Source organism: Nuphar pumila, chromosome 16 (genome assembly GCF_984573655.1).
Source record: "Nuphar pumila chromosome 16, dmNupPumi1.hap1.1, whole genome shotgun sequence".
NCBI classification, from domain to species: Eukaryota; Viridiplantae; Streptophyta; class Magnoliopsida; order Nymphaeales; family Nymphaeaceae; genus Nuphar; species Nuphar pumila.
The window spans coordinates 18051098-18076782 of record NC_143264.1 but is presented as its reverse complement, the minus strand read 5'-3'; the positions used below and the strand labels follow the sequence as shown (position 1 = coordinate 18076782).

Sequence of the window (25685 nt, the reverse complement as noted above, 5' to 3'; positions counted from 1 at the left end):
TGCTAAAGATGTCACTTTTGCAGCTCGTACGACGGATCTCGCTTGGGCTCCGCGGCCCGAACCGTCAATTGCCTACACTCGCAGATGTCAGCAAGCTCGCAACTCCCCAAGGTAGGGAAAGATTGCACGGAGGACTTGGACAATTGAATTGAGTTCAATTAACTAAAAAGGATAATTAAATAAATATATATACAAATATATATTTATACGATTACACAATTAACTCAAGGATATGGTTTCGCGATCCTTGTCCTTTACTTTCTATCATGTCTTTCCTTTGTCGCCGCACTTTCTGCCTAGGCTTCGCTTACGCATTCTTGCTTTTGGTCTTTTCTTTGTCGTCGCGCTTTGCGCCCAGACTTTCCATTTGCACTTTTGCTTACAGTCTTTACTTTGTCGTCGCGCTTTGCGCCCAGGCTCTTACTTTTGCAAATGTTTCGTTAATGCCTTGCCATTGCAGATGAAGCTCAAATCTTCGCTCATTGCATGTTCTATCAGGCATCCTCGTGGAGGATGCAAGGGGCATTTACAGCTCTCTCTCTCTCTCTTGCGATTAGAGTTGAGTCGGGGGCTTAACGATACATCATCGTCTTAGGAGAGAGATCCCTAGCAAGGATCCTAGCTTTTCGAGTGAGCAGCCCTGCAAAGTAGAGTTAAAGAAACATTACATATTTGTGAAACACTTTTGTTGAGGCTCCTATTGAGGAACTATACCCCTTTCATCCTATAGTACTTATAGTTGTGCACTACACGCTAGTACTGTGATGATTGGATGAGACGGTCGTGCGACCTCGAATAGTGTTAAATGCACAATGTTGTAATTACATAAAATGGTGCATGATCGCCTTCACAGGCAAGATGCTCGAGTGGTTGAAAGACCACAACATTAGAGTGGGTCGTTAGTTAAGCAACACCTAACGCACTCATTCGTTTTTTGTTGTCTGTCAAGGGAGAGAACAAAGTGGTACAAAAACTCCAATGGACAGGTTGTTAACAACCACCCCACGGGCAAAGATCTGACCTCCCTAGTCATTGGAGTCAGAGGAAGAGACTACCAGACATTATCCTAGGTGGTAGATCCCATGGACTTCTGCAGAAGTTGGATGCAACCATCGCCAAGTACCTGCCTTTGGGGAATCCTCTCTCGGCTAAAGTCATCCCCTTAGGAGCGGACTCAACTAGCTATTCGGGTTATTGAAAATACATAGAATAATAGACGCCCTAACTAGTCTCAGTTGTTTCTATATTTTGTCTGCGCGTACCCGTAGGCCAGTAATATCGAAACATAAAGTCTGTTCACACTGGTTGATGGGTCATAAGACTTGCTAGTTGCGTGGTAGTTCATAGCTTATGATCAAATGGACTGTCATGTTGTGTTTGACAGTTGCACTGCTTACTTACTTTGAACTGCTTACCTGCTTTGTACTACATACCTGTTTAAATGCTTATCTGCTTTAAACTGCTTAGCATGCTGAATTAAATGCTCTTAATTCAGTTTCCTGTAGTCTCTTTTGTGCACCTAATAGTTTTTCGCGAAACTAACCCATTCTATGGGTACAGGTGATGATTAGGTACACCACGGACGATGGCGCGATGGCTTCAAGATTCCTTTTTTCCTGCTCTTAGCTCGCGTCTTGGATATTTTTTGGTTTTGTCACGGATTTTTCTTTGGATATCCGAAGTTTGTACCAGTTGAGAACTTCTTTTAATGAGAGTGGTTTTTCCAAGTGTTTTGCAAGTTATATGGATTGTAAGTTTTGGTTCTTTTAGCTAACGTGCCCAAAGTTGTCAGCTTGCCTTTCTAAATTCAACAAAAGAATTATCTTCCGCTGATTTCATAAACAAACTCTTAAAAGTAAGAGATCTTTTTAGTCTCTTGCCTGTTTTCTGAAAGGTTGCCAAGTTTAAAATTTTGGGGCGTTACACTCCTGCTTCCTCTACATCTTATTATTATTATTATTATTATTATTATTATTATTATTATTATTATTATTATTATTATTATTATTATTATTTTTCTCTCTCAGTCTCACTCCCCGTTCTTCTGCCTCTTCTTCTCTCCCCCTTCCTCCGCCTCTTCTTCTTCACCATCTCCTCTCTTTGTCTCTCTATCTCTCTCCCCCTTGCTCTGGCACTTCTTCTTCTTCTTCTCTTTTTATTTTTTGTTGTAATTGCACTTGTAGTTGTAATTGCTTTGTGACCTGTCACTATTTTTCTGTTGTAATTGCTTTAATTTCTCCCTAGTTTTGTAATTGTTGTAATTGCTTTGTCCCTATTTTTTGGTATTGTTGATTTTGTGAGAGTGTTGATCGAACTTATTTACTTATTTACTTATTACTAGTAATTTAGTATCCATGTAATATGTATATTTTTTTTATTTTTTCTTCTAAATTGTGTATTTTATTAAAACTTTTTTTATCTAGGTGAGTGAGTTTAGTATTACTCATTATATATATTAGTTATGTGTGTATATGTAAATTATGTAATTGTGTACTTGTTTGATTCTTTTATTGTATATGTATGTATAATTGTTAATTGTATATCATATATAAATGCAATATATATATATGTGGTTTTCTTATTCTAATATATTTTTGGTTCTTTGATTATTTCATTTATATACAATTATACATTATGTACATTTTATTCTTTTGGTCTTTCATTTAAATACATTTGAATGTTTACTATGCTTGACAATAGCAATATCTTATGCTTTGTGAATTTGTTGTTGATTAATTTTATGTTGGATACATGTTCGTTGTTAGTTTTAGCATTTTATTTTAATTTAGATTTTTTTTGAATTATTTGGTATTTTTATAGTTGTTTCCTTTTCTTATTCAGTTGTTTTTTATATTTGGGCAGGTTTTGTAATGATCAACATGTTTTTTTTTATCTTTTACTTATTGAAGATTGATTTTATGTTGCATACGTGTTTGTTACTAATTTTAGCAGTTCATTTGCACATTTTTTGTTTTTTTAATTAAGGTAGTGACTAGTCCTCCTAGTCCCACCTGGTCTCCAACTAGTCTTTTTAGGAGTCCATTGACTAGACACCGCCTAGCGCTTTTGAATATATGTAACGACCCCAACTTATCCTCGTAAAAAGTAAAAAAAAAATTAAACAATTGCGAAAAACAAATCCCAAGGATTTGAGGTCTCACATATTTAATATATACCAAACCACAAGAGATAGTGCATTGAATCAACGAAGAATAATCACTTTATTAATCAATAATTAATATGAATGTCAAGTAAACTAAAATAATAAAATCATTTGCAACAAAAAGTCACTCTATCCAGAACCCAAACATGTCAGCTCCATATAGCAAGGCATCACATCATTGTGTACCCAGTCCTGAAAAACAATTTTGAAAGATGGGGTAAGAACCAGAGTCCTTTGTACAAATTCCTCTAAAAATCCAAAAAGAAAGGAAGCGGCATAAACTAAATTCATGCATAATTTTAGAAGAATATAACAACAATTTTCATAATCAACTTATCATTCAAGCATTTAAACAAGTATCATGCAATAACAAATATCATATGAGACAGAATAAGTATAAATGCATGAACAAATACACAACAGTAAAGATGCATGATTTAATGCACATACATGAATAACTTATTAAGTTATTTATTAAAGTTACTTTTGTATGCTCCCTATTAAATGCACATAATTTTAGTTTTCACTTTTCCTTAAACCCGCGGATACTCAAAATGGGCACAATAATTCTCGAAGTTCAAGTTAGGTTCTCAGTTGTAGCTTAACACATAATTTGTATTTTATTACTGGGTTTCACACATGTTCCTCGACCAATATCAGGAATCAACATCATCCATCGAAACATTAGAAATCAACATCTAATGTCGGGACATCAGGAAAATCAGCATTCAATGACGCCACTTTCTTATTATATCAATAACTACAACTGAATCAACAACACCTCCAGGCAAAGTAGTTGAATCTCTCTGAAACTATGGTCGGAAGATGAACCACCATACCGGGTTCAGGAGCACAATCGTACACGAAGTTTTAGTATTCTCACGGTTTCCCCAAAACCGTCATCCAAGATTCTCACACTTTGGAAGGGACATATTTTTTGTTTTCTTAATTAAGGTAGTAACTAGTTCTTCTAGTCCCACCCGGTCTCCAACTAGTCTTTTTAGGAGTCTATTGACTAGACACCGCCTAGCGCTTTTGACTATATGTAACGACCCCAACTTATCCTCGTAAAAACTAAATTTTTTTTTTAAACAATTGCGAAAAACAAATCCCAAGGATTTGAGGTCTCACAAATTTAATATATACCAAACCACAAGAGATAGTGCATTGAATCAATGAAGAATAATCACTTTATTAATCAATAATTAATATGAATGTCAAGTAAACTAAAATAATAAAATCGTCTGTAACAAAAAGTCACTCTATTCAGAACCCAAACATGTCAGCTCCATATAACAAGGCATCACATCATTGTGTACCCAGTCCTGAAAAACAATTTTGAAAGATGGGGTAAGAACCAGAGTCCTTTGTACAAATTCCTCTAAAAATCCAAATATAAAGGAAGCGACATAAACCAAATTCATGCATAATTTCAGAAGAATATAACAATTTTCATAATCAACTTACCATTCAAGCATTTAAACAAGTATCATGCAATAACAAATATCATATGAGACAGAATAAGTATAAATGCATGAACTAATACACAACAGTAAAGATGCATGATTTAATGCACATGCATGAATAACTTATTAAGTTATTTATCAAAGTTACTTTTGTATGCATGTCCCTATTAAATGCACATAATTTTAATTTTCACTTTTCCCTAAACTCGTGGATACTCAAAACGGGCACAATAATTCTCGAAGTCCAAGTTAGGTTCTCAGTTGTAGCTTAACACACAATTTGTATTTTATTACTAGGTTCCACACTTGTTCCTCGACCGATATCAAGAATCAGCACCATCCATCGAAACATTAGAAATTAACATCTAATGTCGGGACATCAGAAAAATCAGCATCCAATGACGTCACTTTCTTATTATATCAATAACTACAACTGAATCAACAACACCTCCAAGCAAAGTAGTTGAATCTCTCTGAAACTATGGCCGGAAGATGAACCACCATACCGGGTTCAGGGGCACAATCGTACAAGAAGTTTTAGTATTCTCACGGTTTTCCCAAAACCGTCATCCAAGATTCTCACATTGTGAAGGGACATCAAGGAAGATATTAATTATATTGTTTGGTCTCTTTTACCTTTTTTAAACAAATTCAAGTTCTTCATATAAGAACCGTTTTGCAAATCAACATGCAAAACCAATTTCGGGTCCTGGCCCGCACAATATAACAGTGCATTTAATTTTGGAAAACCAATAATTCTAAAAACAAAATTTGCAATGCATAAAGAGCAACAAATGCTTCTGGCCCACATGGCCCGTAGTGGTTCACATCTGACCACAAAAGTCTCTCAAGTGATTTATGTATCTTTTTGCAAAATCTCAATGAACATGCAGTACACTTGTTTCAAAACATATCCACAATGCACATTCAATCACACAACAAGAATGCACATGAAACCAATTTGTATACGCATGCGAACAGATGCTTGCAACACACATTATCATGATCGAATTCATGCATAAACTCCTAAACATGCACATGGTCATATTTATGCAGACACCAAATAATTTCAGAATTTTCATGCATATGATATGCACATTTGCAATATAATACTTGAATACACAAACATGCACAAATAAACCACATCCGATAGGTATCCCTGCAGCCTGTATGATTACATATTTGAACATAGCTACACTGTTCAAAAAAGTAACATACAAAACACTGCCAATCTAATCAAAATTCGTGTGCTACAAACCATGAAAACCTGATCAGATTGCACAAAAATTACCATTTGACAAATCTGATCGGATTACATGTGTAATCAGTGTCAAATCTGCTTAGATTACATGTGCACAAGCAGTGCACGAGTCCGGTCAGATGGTACACCCGCAAATAGTGGCAAAAACTGATATATATTTTTTGTATCATCCTGCACAATGACATGTCAACCGCATGTCACTGCTGCACTAGTGCAGCTTCATGTTGTTGTTGTGGGACACACACAACAAAGTGCTGTGAAAAGCGTGATGTGGTTGCACATCTGCTCATAACAGCTCACCAAAAATGAGCTACAAGCAATCAATAGCAGTCTATAACATGACAAAAAAATTCAGATTTACTGATTTCCATCAACCATGTATATAGAACTCATCCGAACAACCAACATAGTAAAGTATACTCAAGTTTGTTAACAATTGACATTACATAAAAAAATAAGAGTTTATGACAGTCAACATACTAGTGTCAAAAACAGACTTTTATAAGGCAAATTCAAATTGCTAACAGTCACAATATGACTGGAAAAAGATCTTGTTTGCTAATAGTCCACAGTAAAACAAGGGAGCAAATTTATTTTGGAATCAAATTTGATATAAATCGACAACCTCAAGACACTTTTGATATCATAACCGCATCAAAATAGTTTTGAAAGTATCAAAACAGTTTTGACATCAAACCTAGTAAGCCTCAAAATAGATTCAACAACATCAAAATAGTTTTGACATGCATAAGAGCATAAAAAACAGTTTTGATTTGCATAACAACATTAAGACAATGTACACTCAGCCTGCTAACAACCATCATAATATCAGTTTTGAAAACACGAAAACATGACTAATAACAGTACAGGTAAATCCAATTCTTTTTATAACTCATAAATTCAGCATGTAAACAATTATGATAATCATCATAAAAAAACATATTTACATCTGCCACACGATTCGAATCTGATCAACATACTAGCATGACACAGAGTAAAATATGATGACAGTCATTAAGACAACAACAACAACAACAACTACGCCTTCATCCCAAAACAATTGGGGTCAGTGATATGAACCAAAAAAGAAAATCATTCTGGGTCTTCCACATGAATCCTTCTCCTCTAATCATTTCTATCCAATGCCATGTCCTCAGTGAGGTTCAAAGCATTCATATCCTTTCCTATCATCTTCATCCAAGTCTTCTTAGGCCTACCCCGACCTCTTTTAACTAATATATTTTCCCATTTTTCCATCCTTCTAACTGGATCATCATTAGGCCTTCGTCGAATATGTCCAAACCACCGTAAACGATTCTCTCTCATCTTATTTTTAATGGGTGCAACACCTACCTTCTTACGTATCGCCTCGTTCTGAATCTTATCTTTTATTGTATTTCCACACATCCATCTAAGCATACGCATCTCAGCTACACTCATTTTTTGAATATGATGTCTCTTGGCAGCCCAACATTCTGTACCATATAGTAAAGCGGGCCTAATAGTCGTCCTATAAAACTTTTCCTTCAACTGCGATAGCATTCTACGATCGCACAACACTCCAGTTGCACTTTTCCATTTCATCCACCAACCTTTATCCTATGATTTACATCTCCATCAATTTCTCCATACTTTTGAATGATAGATCCCAAATATTTGAAACAATCATCCACCAGTATTTCTTGCTCACCAAGCTTCACTACACTCCCATCACTACTTCGTTGCTTACTAAACCGACATTCCATATATTCTGTCTTACTCTTACTTAACTTAAAACCTCTTGCTTCCAATGTCTGTCTCCATAATTCTAACTTAGCATTAACCCCAGCTCTAGACTCATCAATCAAAACAATATCACCAACAAACAACATACACCATGGCACATTTTCTTGAATTGATCTCGTAAGCTCATCCATCACTATAGCAAATAGGAAAGGGCTTAAAGCAGATCCTTGATGTCACCCAACCGTTATAGGAAAATTGGTTGTCACCCCTCCACAAGTGCGGACATTGGTTACTATTACTTCATACATATCTTTAATTATACTAATGTACTTGAGAGAAACACCTTTCTTCATCATTGTCCACCAGAGAACGTCCCTAGGTACTCTATCGTATGCCTTCTCCAAATCAATAAAAACCATATGCAAATCTTTGTTCCTCTCTCTATATCTCTCAATAAGTTGTCTAAGAAGATGTATAGCTTCCATAGTTGATCTTCTAGGCATAAAACCAAATTGATTCTCCAATATGATGACAACCTTCCTAACCTAGACTCAATCACCCTCTCCCAAAGTTTCATAGTATGACTCATGAGTTTTATACCACGATAGTTTGTGTAATCTTGTATATCACCCTTATTTTTATATAGAGGCACCAAAGTACTCTTCCTCCACTCATTAGGCATCTTATTTGTCCGCCAAATCTTGTTAAAAAGATTTTTCAACCATTCTAAACCTTTCTCTCCCAAGCATTTCCAAGCCTCGATAGGTATACCATATGGGCCGACTGCCCTTCTTGATTTCATTTTCTTCAAATCCTCTGCAATTTCTTTCTTTTGAATCTTGCACATGAAGTCATGATTCATCTCATGAAAAGGAATGGAGAAGTCTCCAAGATCCTGAGCATGACTTCCATTAAATAGCTTATCAAAATAATCTTTTCATCTCTCCTTAATCTCCTTATCTTTGACTAAAACCCTTTGTATTTCATCTTTGATACATCTAACCATACCCAGATCCTTCGATTTCCTATCTCTCATCTTTGCAAGCCTATAAATATCCTTCTCGCCCTCTTTGGTATCCAACTTGTCATAAACCTCCTTATATACCTTATCCCTCGCGTTTCGAACTACTTTTTTAGCTTCCTTCTTTGTTATCATATACTTCTTCAAATTCTTATTATCACGACTCTTACTTAGATTTCTATAACACTCTATTTTAACCTTAATAGCTAATTTGACATCTTCGTTCCACCATGATGTATCCTTGCCTAGCGATGTACCGCTTTTAGACTCACCCAATACCTCCTTAGCCACCTTTCTCATGCCACCCGCTATCTTATTCCACATTAATTCTGAATCATCCTCGAGACACCAATCAGCTTCCTTAACTACCTGCTCTACAAACATTCCTTGTTTAGCTCCTTTCAATGCCCACCACTTAATTCTAGGATCTATCCTATGTCTATCCCTTTTGCGGCATTGTCTAATTCTAAGATCTAAAATTAAGACTCTATGTTGTGTAGCTACACTTTCTTCCTGTATAACCTTACAGTCGATGCAACAACCTTTATCTCTCTTTCTAAGTAGGAAAAAATCTATCTGACTTTTATTAACCCCACTTTTAAATGCTACTAGGTGAGACTCCCTCTTCCTAAACCAAGTGTTTGCTAAGATCATATCATAGGATAAACCAAAATCTAAAATCTGTTCTCCACTTTCGTTTCTTTCTCCTATACCATAGCCTCCATGGATACTCTCAAATCCATCCCTACTAATGCCTACATGTCCATTAAGGTCACCACCGATGAAAAACTTTTCTCCATAAGATATCCCTTGTACTACTCTATCTAAATCTTCCCAAAATTGACGTTTAATGGAATCATCTAAACCTACTTGAGGTGCATAAACACTAATAATATTAATAATATTCGTACCTAATACTAATTTAATAAGTAAAATCCTATCACCCTTCCTACGGACCTCAACTACATTATCTATAAACTCAGGACTCATAACAATCCCTACTCCATTCCTATTCGTATTTATTCCTGTATACCAAATCTTATATCCCCAAAGTTCTATCACTTTTGCTTTCTCACCTACCCATTTGGTCTCTTGTAGACATAAAATATCAATCTTTCTCCTACACATAACATACACTAACTCTACCAACTTACCAGTTAAAGGCCCTATGTTCCAAGTGGCTAACCTAATTTTATGGTCTTGGACTAACTTCTTTACCCCCACCCATCCAACAAAGTGAGGGAACCCTTGCCTATTTGACACCACACCCGGGCGCCGATGTAATGCGTATATGCTAAACAGTCATCAAGACATAATCAGATTTTTTTTAATGAAGGCAGCAACCATGTATATGCTAAAACAAAAAATCGCAAAGCTTGCTTTCGATGCATAAACACTAACTCGGCAACTACATGATTTACATGCATATTCTCATGAGCATGAACAAAAATATCAAAAATTTATCTACATGCTTTTTTTTCTTTTTCTCATATGAAAATAAAATCATAAGTATCGACAAATCTGGAAATATGTTTACATGTATTTCCAGATTTGTACACAGGAAAATTGATTATCACTAAGAAATTAACATATATATGTATATAATCGACATTATATATATATATATATAGATTTGTATTAAATTTCATATTTCCCTTTTTTCCTCTATTATGTATACATCAAATCAAATTCACACCAATTTCTTCTCGTAGGACTTAGAGAGAAACTTGTACCTTAGTTTGGAAGTGTAAAGAGACCGAAAAAAGGATGTATGTTCGAGGAGAAATCTGAATTTCTTCCTCTCCTTCCTCTTCTTCTTTCTTTCTTTCTTTCTTCTCTCTCTCTCTCTTTCTCTCTCTCTCTCTCCCATGAGTTGGGCTCCCCCTCTCTCTATAATCACGATTCTAAAGAGGGGGGAATCCAGCCCCCTTTCTATATTCTTTCTAAAATTTTGTTTTTCTTATTTTTTTGTTTTTATCTAAAAGACTCCTCTAGAGGGTGACGTCCCCTCTAGCGGATTCTCCTTTAGAGAATAGAGTTCTACCAAAGGTAGAACTCTATCTCTTCTAGAAGTTATCCTCTCATTATCTTATTTTTTTTATATTATTTAATTTCCTTTTATTAAAGGTTTATCTAGAGGGGGACAACCCCTCTAGAGAACCCATTTAGGTAGAGTTCTACTTCATGTAGAACTCTACCTTATCTATTAAATAAATTCAAAATTTATTTAATTATTATATTTTATTAATTATTAAATAATTTATTCTAAGAATATTTTAGAGGGTGTCACCTGTTAGAAAACAAAGGGTTCGATAATGAACCCATAAATGCACACTTAAGGTGCAAATACACAAACCCATTAAGGGGCAACCAAAAGCACATAAAGTGCTAAACCCATAAACCCACAAAGGGGTTAAGCCAAAAGGCTAAAAGAATATTTCTTTATTATGAATAATAGGGTATAAACCTTTTTACAATGGAGCTAAAGCTCCCTCAAGAATGATCAAAATACAAGGGGGAGACCCCTACTTATAACACCTTAGAGGTGCCACATAGGGGGCTCCCAAAGGAGTCGTTGGGAGCCCCCAACGACTCTTTTGGGGAGCCTCCCTAGGTGGCGCAAACCACAAAAAATAAAATAAATTTTTTTTTACAATCATATTCCAAATGGAATATGCATAAAATAAGTGAAATGACTAAACTACCCCTACGGTTAAGAATAGAGAAATATATATTTTATATATATAATTAGGAAGATACATATACAAATATAGTATATATGTATATGTGTCATCCTTTATATATATAAAATATATATATGATTACAATGATTGAAGAATACATTTTAACACCCCCCTCAAACTTTGCGTGGGGGAACAAAAATATTGAAGAATACAAGATGAAAAATCTCAAGGTTCCAAGAGTTTTCAGTAAGGATGCCATTGAAATTTGCAAATGCCTTCCTCCAATTGTCTTTAATGGTGAGTACCTTTCATGATCTATCCAAGGTACTTCTTTTCATCTCGTCTTCAAGATCCTTTGAAAAAAACCAAGAAAAGGTCTAAGTAAAATATATCTTTGCACTTTAATCAAGTGGAATATTCCAAACAAGATGAATCACTAAAAACCATATGAGATGATTCATTCAAAAAACAATGGTGCAAAAAGGTATAAAAGCATAATTATTTTATTTAAAGCACATGATTCGTCAAGACAAGATATTTTTTTCAATTCATCAATGTTTTTTTTTGCCATTATTTAAATAAAACATTATTATTTATAATTGATTTTTGAATTATTTTCATTTCATCGCCAAGTTTCATTATGCATCCAAACACTTGCTTAGCAACATAATTGATTCGACATACCATTCCACCATCAAGTTTCACTCTTGTCGTTCAAGCAATAATTCTTGAACTTCACCTAAGTGGTATCCCATGTGGTAAGTGGGGTCCTATGCCAAGCTGAAAACCCAAGTTCGAATTCCTCTGCCACATGGGACTTAAAAGATATCTGCCTTTAAAAAAAAACTTGAACTTTTTCCATACAGAATATACACATGATTTTTAAATCTGTCAACACGGGTCTCCCCATTATGTCAACCATTGATTTTTAAATATCCAAAAAATCCTGAATTTAAGTGATTTAAATATCGATCTTCATTAATGAATGACTTAGATCACGTCTATGAAGTCAGATCTGATAGAAAAAAGAAGATAGTGATGGCATAGGCTATGAATGGGACCGATTTGCCCTGAACGTGTCGTGTTTTGGGTTTCTAAGTATTTTGCAAAGAACTCGTGTCGTGTCTGATCACTGGATATGCGGCGATGTTTTTTGGGAGGGGCCCCACGCCTCCCCCCTTGCACGTCTGGCCTCTTATAACATGAAAGCGAACCAAGAACAAACTAGTGCCAAGAAGGAGATGCGGGCGATCCCATTTCCTTCATTATTACGTTACGTTATAACCAGATCAGCGCAACACCGTTCCTTGCAGGCGGTCCATTGGAAGCATAGCATAGCAAAATGTCAAGAACAGTGTGAGACTGTGTGGGGCCGGGGGGCGACTGTGTGGGGCCGGGGGGAGGAGCATACAAAGTCAAGCTTCTTCTTCTTCTTCTCGGCTGGTTGGTCGTTCCCTAGAACTGAACTCGAAAGGTTCCTTGCAATCAAACCGAAGGGTGAAGAGAGAGGATCAGGAGAAAGGGTTGCGTTGCGTCGCTTCGCGTGGGTCAGCCACTGCTTAAGGTGGTCGCACGCATTTCGTTGATGCCGGGGTTGGCGGTCGGCGGTGTCTTGTCTTCACCAGCTTTTCATGGAATAAAGGGGTACCTTCCCTCTTCTTCCTCTGATTTGCTTCTAATTCCTACCTACCCCCCTCTCCTTATGCAGAGATATATATATATGTTTATTTGCGTAGGATGAATTTATGCGTGCAGGTCAAGTAAAGACTTTCCATGGGGAGCACCGCCGATCTCCATTTCTTCCCCCTCACGAGTCTACAGATAGGGTAACCTGCAACACCTCCCCTTTCCTCATCTTCTTCTGGTTGTTTCTATCTGTCAATCTAGTGCAGCATCTGTTCAAGTCGATGGATTGCGAATTATGTAATTTAATGTCGTGGTAGAAATATTGGAAAACAACAACAAAGAAAAACCGAGACTGGGGAAACAATGGTCGATTACAACCGGTTGAATAGTTTGAGAATGACCAGAAACTAAAATCTTTAAATGTTTTTTAAAATTATTGTTGGATTTATTCTTATTAAATGTTTTATAAGGTTTGTAAAATTTATTTTATCTTGTGAAATGATATATGTGTATGCTTTTATGAGATCTAGTTTGAATCTTAGATTTTTGAACTTGTTTTATATTTCTGTATATGATCTAGTATTCTTAAGTAAGGTGTAAGTATCGTAGCGTTACCGGTATCGGTTGGGCCCAAAGTAACATCGTGTCGTATTATATCATAAATGTATTGTAAAATTTTAATAAAAAATTTCAAATAAATAAAAAAAAAACAGAAAAATTAACAAAAATTTTAAAACAATCATAACACATAAAACAATGATGAATTGGACAAAATACAACCATAATCATTTATGTCTCTATGAGCTACATAAGACATCATCAAACATCAACTAATATAGAATCATAAATAATATTGCATGCATATCTCATAAGAACAATGCCACAAGACTCATACTTTCATATTATGTAAACAAAAACAAAATAACCAAGTTTATGAAATAGGATTAATGCATTCGTTAGGCTCGGCCCCTTCAAAATTAGTAGTTTTAAGTATTTTTTCCAGAGTTACCGGAAGCGCCTAGCTAAAAGGGGAAGCGCGCTTCCCCGAAGCGCGCTTCGGAAGCGCGGAACGTCGCGCTTCCGAAGCGTGGGGGGAAGCGTCCCCCTTTTTTGGGAAGCGCGCTTCCCTTTAATGGCGGACGCGTTTCCCTTTAATGGGGGACACGCTTCCCTTTAATGGGAAGCACGCTTCCCCCTCGCTTCCCCCACGCTTCCCCTGTTTTTTTCAATTTTTTTGTATTTTTTATTTTTTATTTTTATTTTTTTCGCTTCCCCCTCGCTTCCGAGACGCTTCCTATGTCGCTTCCGAGACGCTTCCTAGGTCACTTCCGAGACACTTCCCGAATCGCTCCTAAGTGGTCCCCCGCTTCCCCGCTTCCTAAAATTTTGAAAGTGCCTCGCTTCCCGCTCCCGCTTCCCGTATCGCTTCCCGCTCCCGCTTCCTCAACTGGCAACCATGATTTTTTCTCACGTCTTAACACCGTAGATGTGATCTATAAGCTTTGTTTAGTGGGAACCAACTTTTGGATCACCGGAATTTGACCGGTATACAAGTATTTCTGGTGATCCAAAATGAATGGCTATGAAGGTACCAGTTTTTCCTGGCTCATAGAATCATATTTTTTCATTGAAAAAACATGATCCAAGAGTTGATTCCCACTAAATGGATCATGTTAAGCACATCTAATGGTTCAGATCTATCATAAAACACTTAAAACCTATAGGGCTGAACAAGGAAGAATGAGAAATGGGGCCCTATGTCACATGGGTGCGGGTGCGGCTCAATTTCAAAAATTTTGGACACCGGGACACGGGTATATATATGTATATATATTTTTAAAAAAATATATCTAAAGACTGTGCTGTTTTGGGATTCTTTGGTTCAAGTTCATGCTTCGTGAAGGTTCGTGATTATTGCGTGGCTTGGATTAAAGGGAAATCTTGACTCGGTATATATCTTAAATCTTTGTGTTGCCTGAGTTATCTATCTCATGCATTATGCATGAGAAAACACTCATTTTTCTTATCTTTGAAAAGTTATTGGTTACTTGTGTTAAAAACTAAAATCTTTAAATGTTTTTCAAAATTATTGTTGGATTTATTCTTATTAAATGTTTTATAAGGTTTATAAAATTTATTTGATCTTGTGAAATGATACATGTGTATGCTTTTATGAGATCTAGTTTGAATTTTAGATTTTTGAACTTGTTTTATATGTATGTATATGATCTAGTATTCTTAAGTAAGGTTGTAAGTATCGTATCGTTACCCGTATTGGTTGGGCCCAAAGTAACATCGTGTCATATTATATCATAAATGTATCATTAAATTTTAATAAAAAATTTCAAATAAATTCAAAAAAATAAAAAAAAATCAGAAAAAATTAACAAAAATTCTAAAACAATCATAACACATAAAACAATGATGAATTGGACAAAATACAACCATAATCATTTATGTCTCTATGAGCTACATAAGACATCATCAAACATCAACTAATATAGAATCATAGATAATATTGCATGCATATCTCATAAGAACAATGCCACAAGACTCATACTTGGTTATGTAAACAAAAAAAAAAAAACCAAGTTTATGAAATACGATTAAAAAAAATGTATCGTACGATACAACAGATACAGGTACAATACGTGTATCGTATCGTTTCCCCCCCAAAGTAATGATATGTATCATACGATATGGTACGATACTTATAACACTGTTCTTAAGCATGTGTTGTTGGCATTTAGATGCTTTATTCAAACACTTCATGGTTATAAATGTCAAATCATGTTCGTACTTATTGTTATATTGAAATTTTTTTGTTTTTGAAAAAAATTCAAATACTTTAAAATATTTATTTTAAAATGGTTTGGTGTGTCATTCACAAGTATGTTTTATGGGATTTTGCTTTGATGTATTATTATGTGAATATTTTATGAAATATTAAAAAAAAATTATTGGTTAGGATCTTAGTGATCATGGATACTTTGTTATTTTTTAAATTTGAATAATTTTTTTTTATATATTGATATATGATCCATATATATATAAGGTATTGAGCATGGATTCTTCTTATGAGAGTTATTCACTTTTGTGAATATTTTTAAAATTATTAAAAATAGTTATGTTATTGTTGGTCCTTCTTTTGTGGCCCTTGTAATCATCTCTTGTGAATAATTATGTCACGTATCATATGTTACTTTTCATATATATCTTGCATTAGAGTAATCTATTACTTGCATATATGCTTAAATGTGTTCTTATACATATCTTATTTGATTCTTTATAGCTTTTATATAGGATATATTGCTTTAAGTTATTAAGATTATTGCATATATATGAATTTTGATCTCTTTATGAGTATCCATAATTAATTGTACTTGTGTATGCTCTTAGTTTCTTATATGGTTCTTTGAGAATCTCTATATATGTTTTGGCCCTCTTTAATGTTGTATGTCTTTGTTGTCTCATAGTAGACTTGCTTGTATTCACCATGCATATGATTGTATCAATTGACATCTCTACCTTTATTGGTTTTGTTTTGAAAAAATTGTTTTTTCAAATTTGTTCCTATATATGAACTCAATTATTTAGAAATTGATTTTCGTGAGTATGTATTGCCTTCTTATGTCATTTGTTTTGTCCATCACAAATTTCATTTCTTTTTGGCCTTGTTATTGGATCAGGGTTAGCCATTGAGGTGAGTTATGTGTGCACCTCATGTCATCTTTGTTAAATTGTATCTCTTTTTTGTATATATATTCATTTTCCACATCATTTAACCCCCAGGGGTATTTCTGTCTTTTTTTACCTTTTACGCATATTCACATTAGTGAATATGTTTGTAATTCTTTTTCCATTTCTTTCTTTTCTTTTTCTTTTCTCTTTTCCTTTTTTCCTTTTTTCTCCCTTTTCTTTTTTCTTTATTGTTTACTTAGTCAACACCTTGGAGGGGGTCCAACACTAAACGCTAGACCCCTCCAACGGTTAGAAATCTAACTGTTGGAGGGGCTCCAACGTCTAGTGGAGCCCCTCCAAGGTCTCCTCTATGTGTATAAATAGGGGTGAAGAGCCCCTTGTTTATTATTAAAAAGCTTGGAGCTTGATTTCTCCAACTTATTCATTATAGATTCAATATATTTTGCATTTTGGCTATTCTTTGTACCTTTGTATACTTTCTTTCAAGTGTTCTTGTGCCTTCGTGCACGTATCCCTTTGTGGAGTTGGTGTTTGCAATTAACATTATCTCTTTTTGAGATATTTTCACATGGTATCAGAGCAAGGTTAAAGATTGAAGATCGTGTGATTCTTTTTATTTGTGGGTGCCTCGAAAAGCGTGCCTTTGGCTTCTTGGTGATTGAAGTGGGGACTTCTTTTCCCTCAATTTTTTAGAAGGATATTACAACAAGTAAGATTTAAAAGTCTTATTGTGGTATGTATAAATTCTTCCCTCTTTAATGGGTGAAAAAGAGTCCCACTTTTCACTTGGTTTTAAATTAAATGACTCCAACTACCATGTTTGAGCCGGTAATATGGAGACTCACATTAAAGGGAAAGGTCTTTGGGGTTATGTCAAAGGAACCGTTCTCGAACCCGAACCCGAACCTAAGATCACCATTGTTGAGAAGGGTGAAATAAAGGTTCTTGATGGTGAAGAGAGAAAAAAAGCCTTTGAAGAATACAACAAAAGGTATGAAGAATGGGAGATGAAAAACTACAAAATTCTTTCATGGTTTTTCTCTTCTGTTGAAACAAGAATAAATGCAAATATATTGAAGTTCAAGAAAGCTTTTCAAGTATGAGAGTATCTTGAAAGAATGTATACTTCAAGAGATTTGTCCCATAAATATTATCTCCAAAAGAAGGCATTAACTCTTCAACAAGGGGAAATGTCCGTTAGAGAATATTTTGCCGAACTATCCACTATTTGGGATGAACTTGCTCTCCAAGAACCTAAATGGAGTGGAGAGACAATTGAATTGAGGGTCAAACAATTAGAAGAGGATAATTTCTTAACTTTTTAAATGGGCTTAGACCCGAGTTTGAACAAACTAGATCCTCTCTTTTGTCTTCTTTTTCTTCTCTTCCGTTGGAAGATGTGCTTGCCAAACTAAGTGGAGAAGAAACTAGATTGGGGATGAATAAAACCAATCAAAGTGTGTTGGCCGTTCCCTCTAAGGATGAGGTGCTTATGCCGTTTCAAGACCGGGGAATAATGTCAAAACATATAAACCCCCTCATTTCAACAAAAATCAAGGAGGAAGAGAAAATGGTGGGCAATATGGAAGAAGAGATTATAGTAAAATCATATGCCACTTTTGCAAAGAACTGGGACACATTAAACCGGTTTGTCCCAAATGGAAAAATATGGTGATTATGTCTACAACTTTCCAACCAAACAAGGAGGAATGACCATCAACTTCCAACAATACTACTTTGTCTCTAAATCAAATCATGGAAGCTCTTCAACCTCTCCTCAAGGGATCCATTTTCGGAGCCGCCATGACAACCTTCTCTCCTCCCGGTAAGACTCTTTGGCTCTTAGACTCGGGTGCATCCTTTCATATGACTCCAAATGTTTTTGCACAATACTCAAAAAATTTGTCACCCTCTTTTGTCTCTACCGCGGATGGAGCTTCTCTTGAAATAAAAGGAATTAGAGATTTTGAAAGACAAGATTTTTTTATTTCTAAAGTTAGATTTATCCCCAAACTAAATTTAAATTTGCTTTCTGTCTCTCAACTATCGGATCATGGGTGTGATATCAAATTGTCATCAAATAAATACAGGATCGCCGGTCTGGAAAGTTGATTGGGAAGGCGCTAGGAAGGGAGATCTATACTTTATGAAGTTTCTTAAAATTTCAAAACACACTTTTTGTAATGTTGCCCAACATAAAGATATAAATGTTTGGCATAAACGTCTTGGACATCCAAATATTGTCAAGCTTTCTTATTTATATTTTGCTAAAACTTTATGTAAAGACAACTTCAATTGTAATGATTGTATTCTTGGTAAAATGAGAAGCTTACTTTTGGACAAAGAACTATGTTTTCAACTAAGCCTTTTGAAATTGTGCATTCGGATGCATGGGGACCGGCACCCGTAGTGTCTAAGAGAGGGTTTTCGTATTATGTTATTTATGTTGATGATTTCTCAAGATATAGTTAGATATACTTCCTCGAATATAAACATGAGGTTTTCTCTACTTTTAAGGTTTTTCATATGATGATACAAAATCAATTCAATAGTAAATTACAAATTCTTAGAACCGATTCCAGGGGAGAATACCTTTCAAATGATTTCAAAAGTTATATTGAAAATAGTGGGATTGTTCATCAAAGGTCTTGCCCTAAAACACCACAACAAAATGGATTAGCCGAACGAAAACATAGATATATAATAGAAACTATAAGAACCTTACGGAATCATCCACCCTTATCAACGTAAGTACAAAAACCCCCAAAAGATAAGCATCCAGAACGCCGAGAGAGGTGAAGCTTGGATCATGTAGCATTGCACCGCCGCCTAACAGGAGAGCCTACCTGTCACCTACACCCATAAAAATGGGGTCAGTCCTGAAAACTGGTAGGTGCGCGAAAAGAATAAAATGAACAACAACTAAGCTAAAGCATGCTCAAATCTAAGCAGATAGAAACTGATACAACAGGCAACAAACAGGTGAAAAGCAAAACCAATCAGTATATCATCATGAGCTCAAGCAAGCTAGTGGCAAGGTAAATCAGGCAGTCAAAAGCAAGAACGAAGAACAGCTGTGAGCATGCCATATTGTGTTCTGATTATTATCTGATCATTGTGGGTACGCACAATGTATCAAACGTAGAAACAGTCAAAATCCATTCGGGGGTTTATTATGCTATGTCTTTTATCATACCCCGAAGGACTGACTGAGTCCGCTCCTAAGGGTACGACCAGTGGCCAAGAGAGTAAGTTCCCAAAGGCAAAACAGGGCCCAAGGATGCATCCAACTTCTGCAGAAGTGCCGGGCGACTACCACCTAGGATACTTATGGTAACGCCATTTCCCCTAACTCCGATGACTGGGGAGGTCGGACCTTTGCCCGTAATAGCCATTAATGGCCTGTCCATCGGAGGTTTTGTACCATCCATCCTCTCTCTTGATGAACCGTCCCGAACAAGCACGATGAGGAGTTTTTCTTCATCATCGCCTTGCTCTACATGCTCTGATCGATTCGACCCACTCGAGCATCTTGCTTGTGAAGGCGTATGATTATCATTTAATGCAATGTCCACAATTATGCTTTCTCGCACACCATAAAGCATATCCATCTTGTGCTACTCATCGTAGCATCACATATTATTGCCAAGAGATGCGGCCAGGCTGATAGCCACGGACCACAAGGAAGCACTCAAAACAAGCTAAAAAACTGCCAGCAATCTCTAAAGATACCTGCGAAATAGAACAATAGCATGATCGCAATTTATATAACGCAGGCAAGAAGTAAGGCAGTAAGAGTATAAACAACAAGCAGGTCAAACACAAGACCAAGACGCATAGAGCGCGGGGCAACAAAAATAAAGTGCAAAAACGTAAACAGGACAAGGATCGCGAAACCGCGTCCTTGAATTAAAAGAACATACATATATAACTTATATATATACGTATATAATTGTTCTCTTGCTTGATTATCTTTTCTTTAGTTTTAGTTTTGTTCATTCGTAAGTCCTTCCACGCAACTTTCCCCTACCTTGGGGGGTTGCGGTCTCCCAAACGCCTGCGGGCGTATGTACGAACGGTATCAGGCCACGAAACACGTGTGCGCTCCGTTGTGCAACCTGCAAGCGTTAAGAGTAAGTGTGCAAGAACAAAGATGAGGCAAAGACCTAGCTACAAAAGAGGGATTGGAAAACAGTCCCTGTCGAACAATAAAGCAGGTGATAGGAGCTTCGCTCCATGTCGGCTAGGCAGATGGCAGGGGCTCTGCCCCTGTCGAAACAACAGTGGCAGGGGGCTCCGGCCCCTGCCGGAAAACGAGGGACAGGGGGGCGGAGCCCCCTGTAAAAACAACAGTGGCAGGGGGCTCCGCCCCCTGCCGGACAAGGAGGGACAGGGGGCGGAGCCCCCTGTCGAAACAACGGTGGCAGGGGGCTCCGCCCCCTGCCGGAAAACAAGGGACAGGGGGGGCGGAGCCCCCCGTCAAAACAACAATGGCAGGGGGCTCCGCCCCTTGCCGGAAAACAAGGGACAGGGGGGCGGAGCCCCCTGTCAAAACAACAGTGGCAGGGGGCTCCGCCCCCTGCCGAACAACGAGGGACAGGGGGCGGAGCCCCCTGTCGAAACAACAGTGGCAGGGGGCTCCGCCCCCTGCCGGACAACGAGGGATAGGGGGCGGAGCCCCCTGTCGAAACAACGGTGGCAGGGGGCTTCGCCCCCTGCCGGACAACGAGGGACACGGGGCGGAGCCCCCTGTCAAAACAACGGTGGCAGGGGGCTCCGCCCCCTGCCGGAAAACAAGGGACAGGGGGGCGGAGCCCCCTGTCAAAACAACAGTGGCAGGGGGCTCCGCCCCTTGCCGGAAAACAAGGGACAGGGGGGCGGAGCCCCCTGTCAAAACAACAGTGGCAGGGGGATCCGCCCCCTGCCGGACAACGAGGGACAGGGGGCGGAGCCCCCTGTCGAATCAACGGTGGCAGGGGGCTCCGCCCCCTGCCGGAAAACAAGGGACAGGGGGGCGGAGCCCCTGTCAAAACAACAGTGGCAGGGGGCTCCGCCCCCTGCCGGAAAACAAGGGACAGGGGGCGGAGCCCCCTGTCAAAACAACAGTGGCAGGGGGCTTCGCCCCCTGCCGGACAACGAGGGACAGGGGGCGGAGCCCCCTGTCAAAACAACGGTGGCAGGGGGCTCCGCCCCCTGCCGGAAAACAAGGGACAGGGGGGCAGATCCCCCTGTCAAAACAACAGTGGCAGGGGGCTCCGCCCCCTGCCGGACAACGAGGGACAGGGGGCGGAGCTCCCTGTCGAAACAACGGTGGCTGGGGGCTCCGCCCCCTGCCGGAAAACAAGGGACAGGGGGGCGGAGCTCCCCTGTCAACACGGCAGACAAGAGGGAGAGGAGGGTCTTACCAGGGAGGCCACCGGCGATGATCCCGATGTCGTCGGCGAATGCGAAAAGACAAAGGCGTGGAGATGCCGGAGGTGTCGACCGAAATAAAAAAGGACGGTGGTGGGACGGTGGTGGGTCGCTGGCACCCACACAGCAAGGGAAAAACAGGTGGTCGTTGGCGTCGCTCGCTGGCAGCCACGGATACGAGTGGCGAGAGGTGGTCGGCGACGTCGCTCGCCGACAACTACGGCCACGGAAAGCGAGAGGAGGGCGGTGGGGAACACAGAGAGGAGAGAGAGAATGGGCGAGGGCATTAGCCCCTCGCCCAAGGCACCCGGGCCTTTTTACAAGGCACGGGCTTCTCGATTCTTCGAGAAGCCCGATCTGGGCGAGGGCTCGGATCTGAGTCATGCCCAGTCTCGAATCCGGGTCCAACTCGAGCTCGGATCCGAGCCAGCTTAGGGCGCGGATCCGGGGCAGCCGGGGGGCTTGGATCCGAGGCAACTGGGGCTTGGATCTGAGCCAGCTGGCTAACCGAGGCACGTGTCCGACACGCGCCTAGCGCGTGTCTGACACGTGTCAACGTCATCATCATTTTTTTTTTTGGACTTTACATCCTTCCCACCTTAAAAGAATTTCGTCCTCGAAATTTTATTGCGATCAAAACTAGGAATACAATTCAGGGTATCGCTCCCTGATATCAGCCTCGGGTTCCCAACTACATTCCTCAATGCCATGGTGTTGCCATCGAACCTTAACAAACGTTATCGTCCTTGATCTCGTCACTCGCTCACGACGATCAACAATCTCTATCGGCCTTTCCTCGAAGGTCAGGTCATCGCGAATATCAACGTCGTCAAAACAAATGACGTGGGATGGATCATGGACGTACTTCTTCAGCATGGACACATGAAAAACGTTGTGAATCTGGGCATATTGAGGTGGTAATGCCACACAATAGGCTGCCTCACCAACCCGTCCCAAAATCTCAAAAGGCCCAACATATCTGGGACTTAGCTTTCCCTTCTTCCCAAATCGAAAAACACTCTTTGTCGGAGATACTTTAACAAACACCATATCTCCAACAGCGAAAGAAAGTTCGCGACGACGACGATCAGCATAACTCTTCTGTCGACTCTGCGCTGTGCGAAGCCGTTCCCGAATTCGATGTATCTGTTGCGTATAGTGCTGAAGCACGATGGCTGAATCAAGCTTTCGCTCACCCACCTCATCCCAGTACACTGGTGCTCGACAAGGCCTTCCATACAAGGCTTCGTAAGGAGCCATGCCGATACTGGCGTGGAAGCTATTGCTATACGCAAATTCCGCTAAACTGAGGTGGGAATCCCATTCCCCTTTCCAGTCTATCATACAGGCTCGCAACATGTCTTCTAGAGTCTGGATTGTGCGCTCAGATTGCCCATCAGTCTGAGGATGGAAGGCAGTGCTAAACTTTAGCTTGGTGCCCAAAGCTTGCTGAAGTTGTCCCCAAAATCTCGAGGTGAACCTTGGATCACGATCGGATATAATAGAAGCTGGCACACCGTGCAATCGTACGATCTCGCGGATATACAAATCCGCTAGGTTGTCCACTGACTGACCTAAACGATAAGGCAAAAAAATGCGCCGATTTGGTGAGACGATCCACAATCACCCAAATCGCGTCGTGCTTTCTCCTGGTCCTCGGTAGACCGACAATGAAATCCATAGTAATATCTTCCCACTTCCATAGCGGGATCTCGATCTGCTGCATGACCCCACCTGGCCGTTGGTGCTCGATCTTGACCTGCTGGCAAGTCAAACATCTGGAAACAAACTCCGCTACCTCCCGCTTCATGCCGCTCCACCAGTAATTCCGCTGCAAATCCTTGAACATTTTTGTACCACCTGGATGGATGGTATACCTAGACCCGTGTGCTTCGGTCAAGATCTCTTTCTTCAACACAGGGTCACTAGGGACCCAAAGACGGTTTTTGAACCAAATACTACCATCTTCCCTCAGACGAAAAGGAGTATCATTCCGAGTCGCTCTTGCCTTCAGCCTTTCATAGAGTCGATCATCCCTCTGTCTGGCAATAATCCTGGCGGACAAAATAGGTTGAACCACGAGATTAGACAGACATAACGAACCTGCGGAGGAAACGAAAGGTTTCCACGAGACAAAGGCCTCGATCATCCTCCAAACAGCAGCTAACGTGTTGACCAAGGCCCCTGAAGACTTGCGGCTAAGAGCATCTGCGACAATATTCGCCTTTCCCGGATGGTAGGAGAGAGAGAAATCGTAGTCCTTAAGAAATTCGAGCCATCGTCGTTGACGCATATTTAGCTCCTTTTGAGAGAAAAGGTATTTGAGGCTCTGATGGTCAGTGAAAGCCTCGAACTGCACACCATATAGGTAATGCCGCCATATTTTCAATGCAAAGACTACGGCAGCCAATTCTAAATCATGAGTCGGATAATTTTTCTCGTGCGGTTTGAGCTGACGAGAGGCATACGCAATCACCCGACCATTTTGCATAAGGACACCACCGAGGCCCGTACCTGAGGCATCCGTATAAATCACCAATCCTTCCTGACCAGAAGGCAAGGCCAAGATAGGCGCAGTAGTAAACCGCTCCTTCAAGGACTGAAAACTTGCCTCGCAACTATCGTCCCAAACGAACTTGGTCTCCTTCTTCAACAACTTGGTCATAGGCTGAGCAATCTTGGAGAAATCTTGGATAAACCTTCGGTAATACCCAGCTAACCCAAGAAAACTTCGAATGTCGCGCACATTTTTCGGTTGTTGCCAATTCAACACAGCATCAACCTTCGCAGGATCTACGGACACCCCTTCCTTCGAAATGACGTGCCCCAGAAACATCACTTCCTCGAGCCAAAACTCGCATTTGGAGTACTTGGCAAACAAGCGCTCCCTTCGCAAGGTTTCTAAGACAATGCTCAGATGTTCTCGATGCTGCTCCCAACTCTCCGAGTACACCAGGATGTCGTCAATGAACACAATCACAAAAGTGTCAAAGAAAGGTCTGAACACCCTATTCATAAGGTCCATAAAAGCCGCTGGGGCATTAGTGAGTCCAAAATGCATAACAGTGAACTCATAATGCCCGTACCGAGTACGAAAAGCCGTTTTCGAAACATCGCCCTCCTTGATCCGGAGCTGATGATATCCAGATCTAAGATCGATCTTTGAAAAGACCTTAGCTTTCTGCAGTTGGTCGAATAGATCCTCAATACGTGGTAGCGGATATTTATTCTTGATAGTAACCTGGTTGAGCAACCGATAGTCGATGCACAACCGCAAGGACCCATCCTTCTTCTTGACAAATAAAACAGGAGCTCCCCAAGGTGATACACTAGGGCGAATGAACCCCTGAATCGTAAGCTCCTGAAGTTGCTTCTTGAGCTCCTCGAGTTCCGCTGGCGCCATACGATATGGAGCTTTCGAGATAGGTGCAGTACCAGACAATAGATCAATACAAAACTCCACCTCTCGAGGCGGAGGAAGACCAGGCAACTCTTGGGGAAAAACGTCTGGGTAGTCACATACCACATCCAACTCGCCAAGGGAAGCCGGTGCCTTAACAGATTGCATAAGACTTACTAGAAAAGCAGAACATCCCTTTCGTAGGAAACTCTGCGCCTTAAGCGC

At 39.4% G+C, this 25685-nt stretch overlaps 1 protein-coding gene across 9 annotated transcripts in view; it reads left to right on the top strand.

The window, feature by feature from the left end:
- Positions 1–12631: 12631 nt before the first annotated feature.
- The window catches only part of LOC149813042 (uncharacterized), a 72541-nt gene continuing 59487 nt past the window's right edge, over positions 12632–25685 (top strand). For 4 of the 9 annotated variants that reach the window (XM_089990823.1, XM_089990816.1, XM_089990822.1 and 1 more), the window contains exons 1-2: positions 12632–12964; positions 13076–13146. In XM_089990823.1, coding sequence (XP_089846949.1) covers positions 13094–13146 — 53 coding nt within the window. In that variant the 5' untranslated portion in view covers positions 12632–12964; positions 13076–13093. Of the gene's footprint in view, positions 12965–13056; positions 13147–25685 lie in introns of those variants that run through there. The other 5 variants (XM_089990821.1, XM_089990819.1, XM_089990817.1 and 2 more) reach the window with 3 other exon arrangements.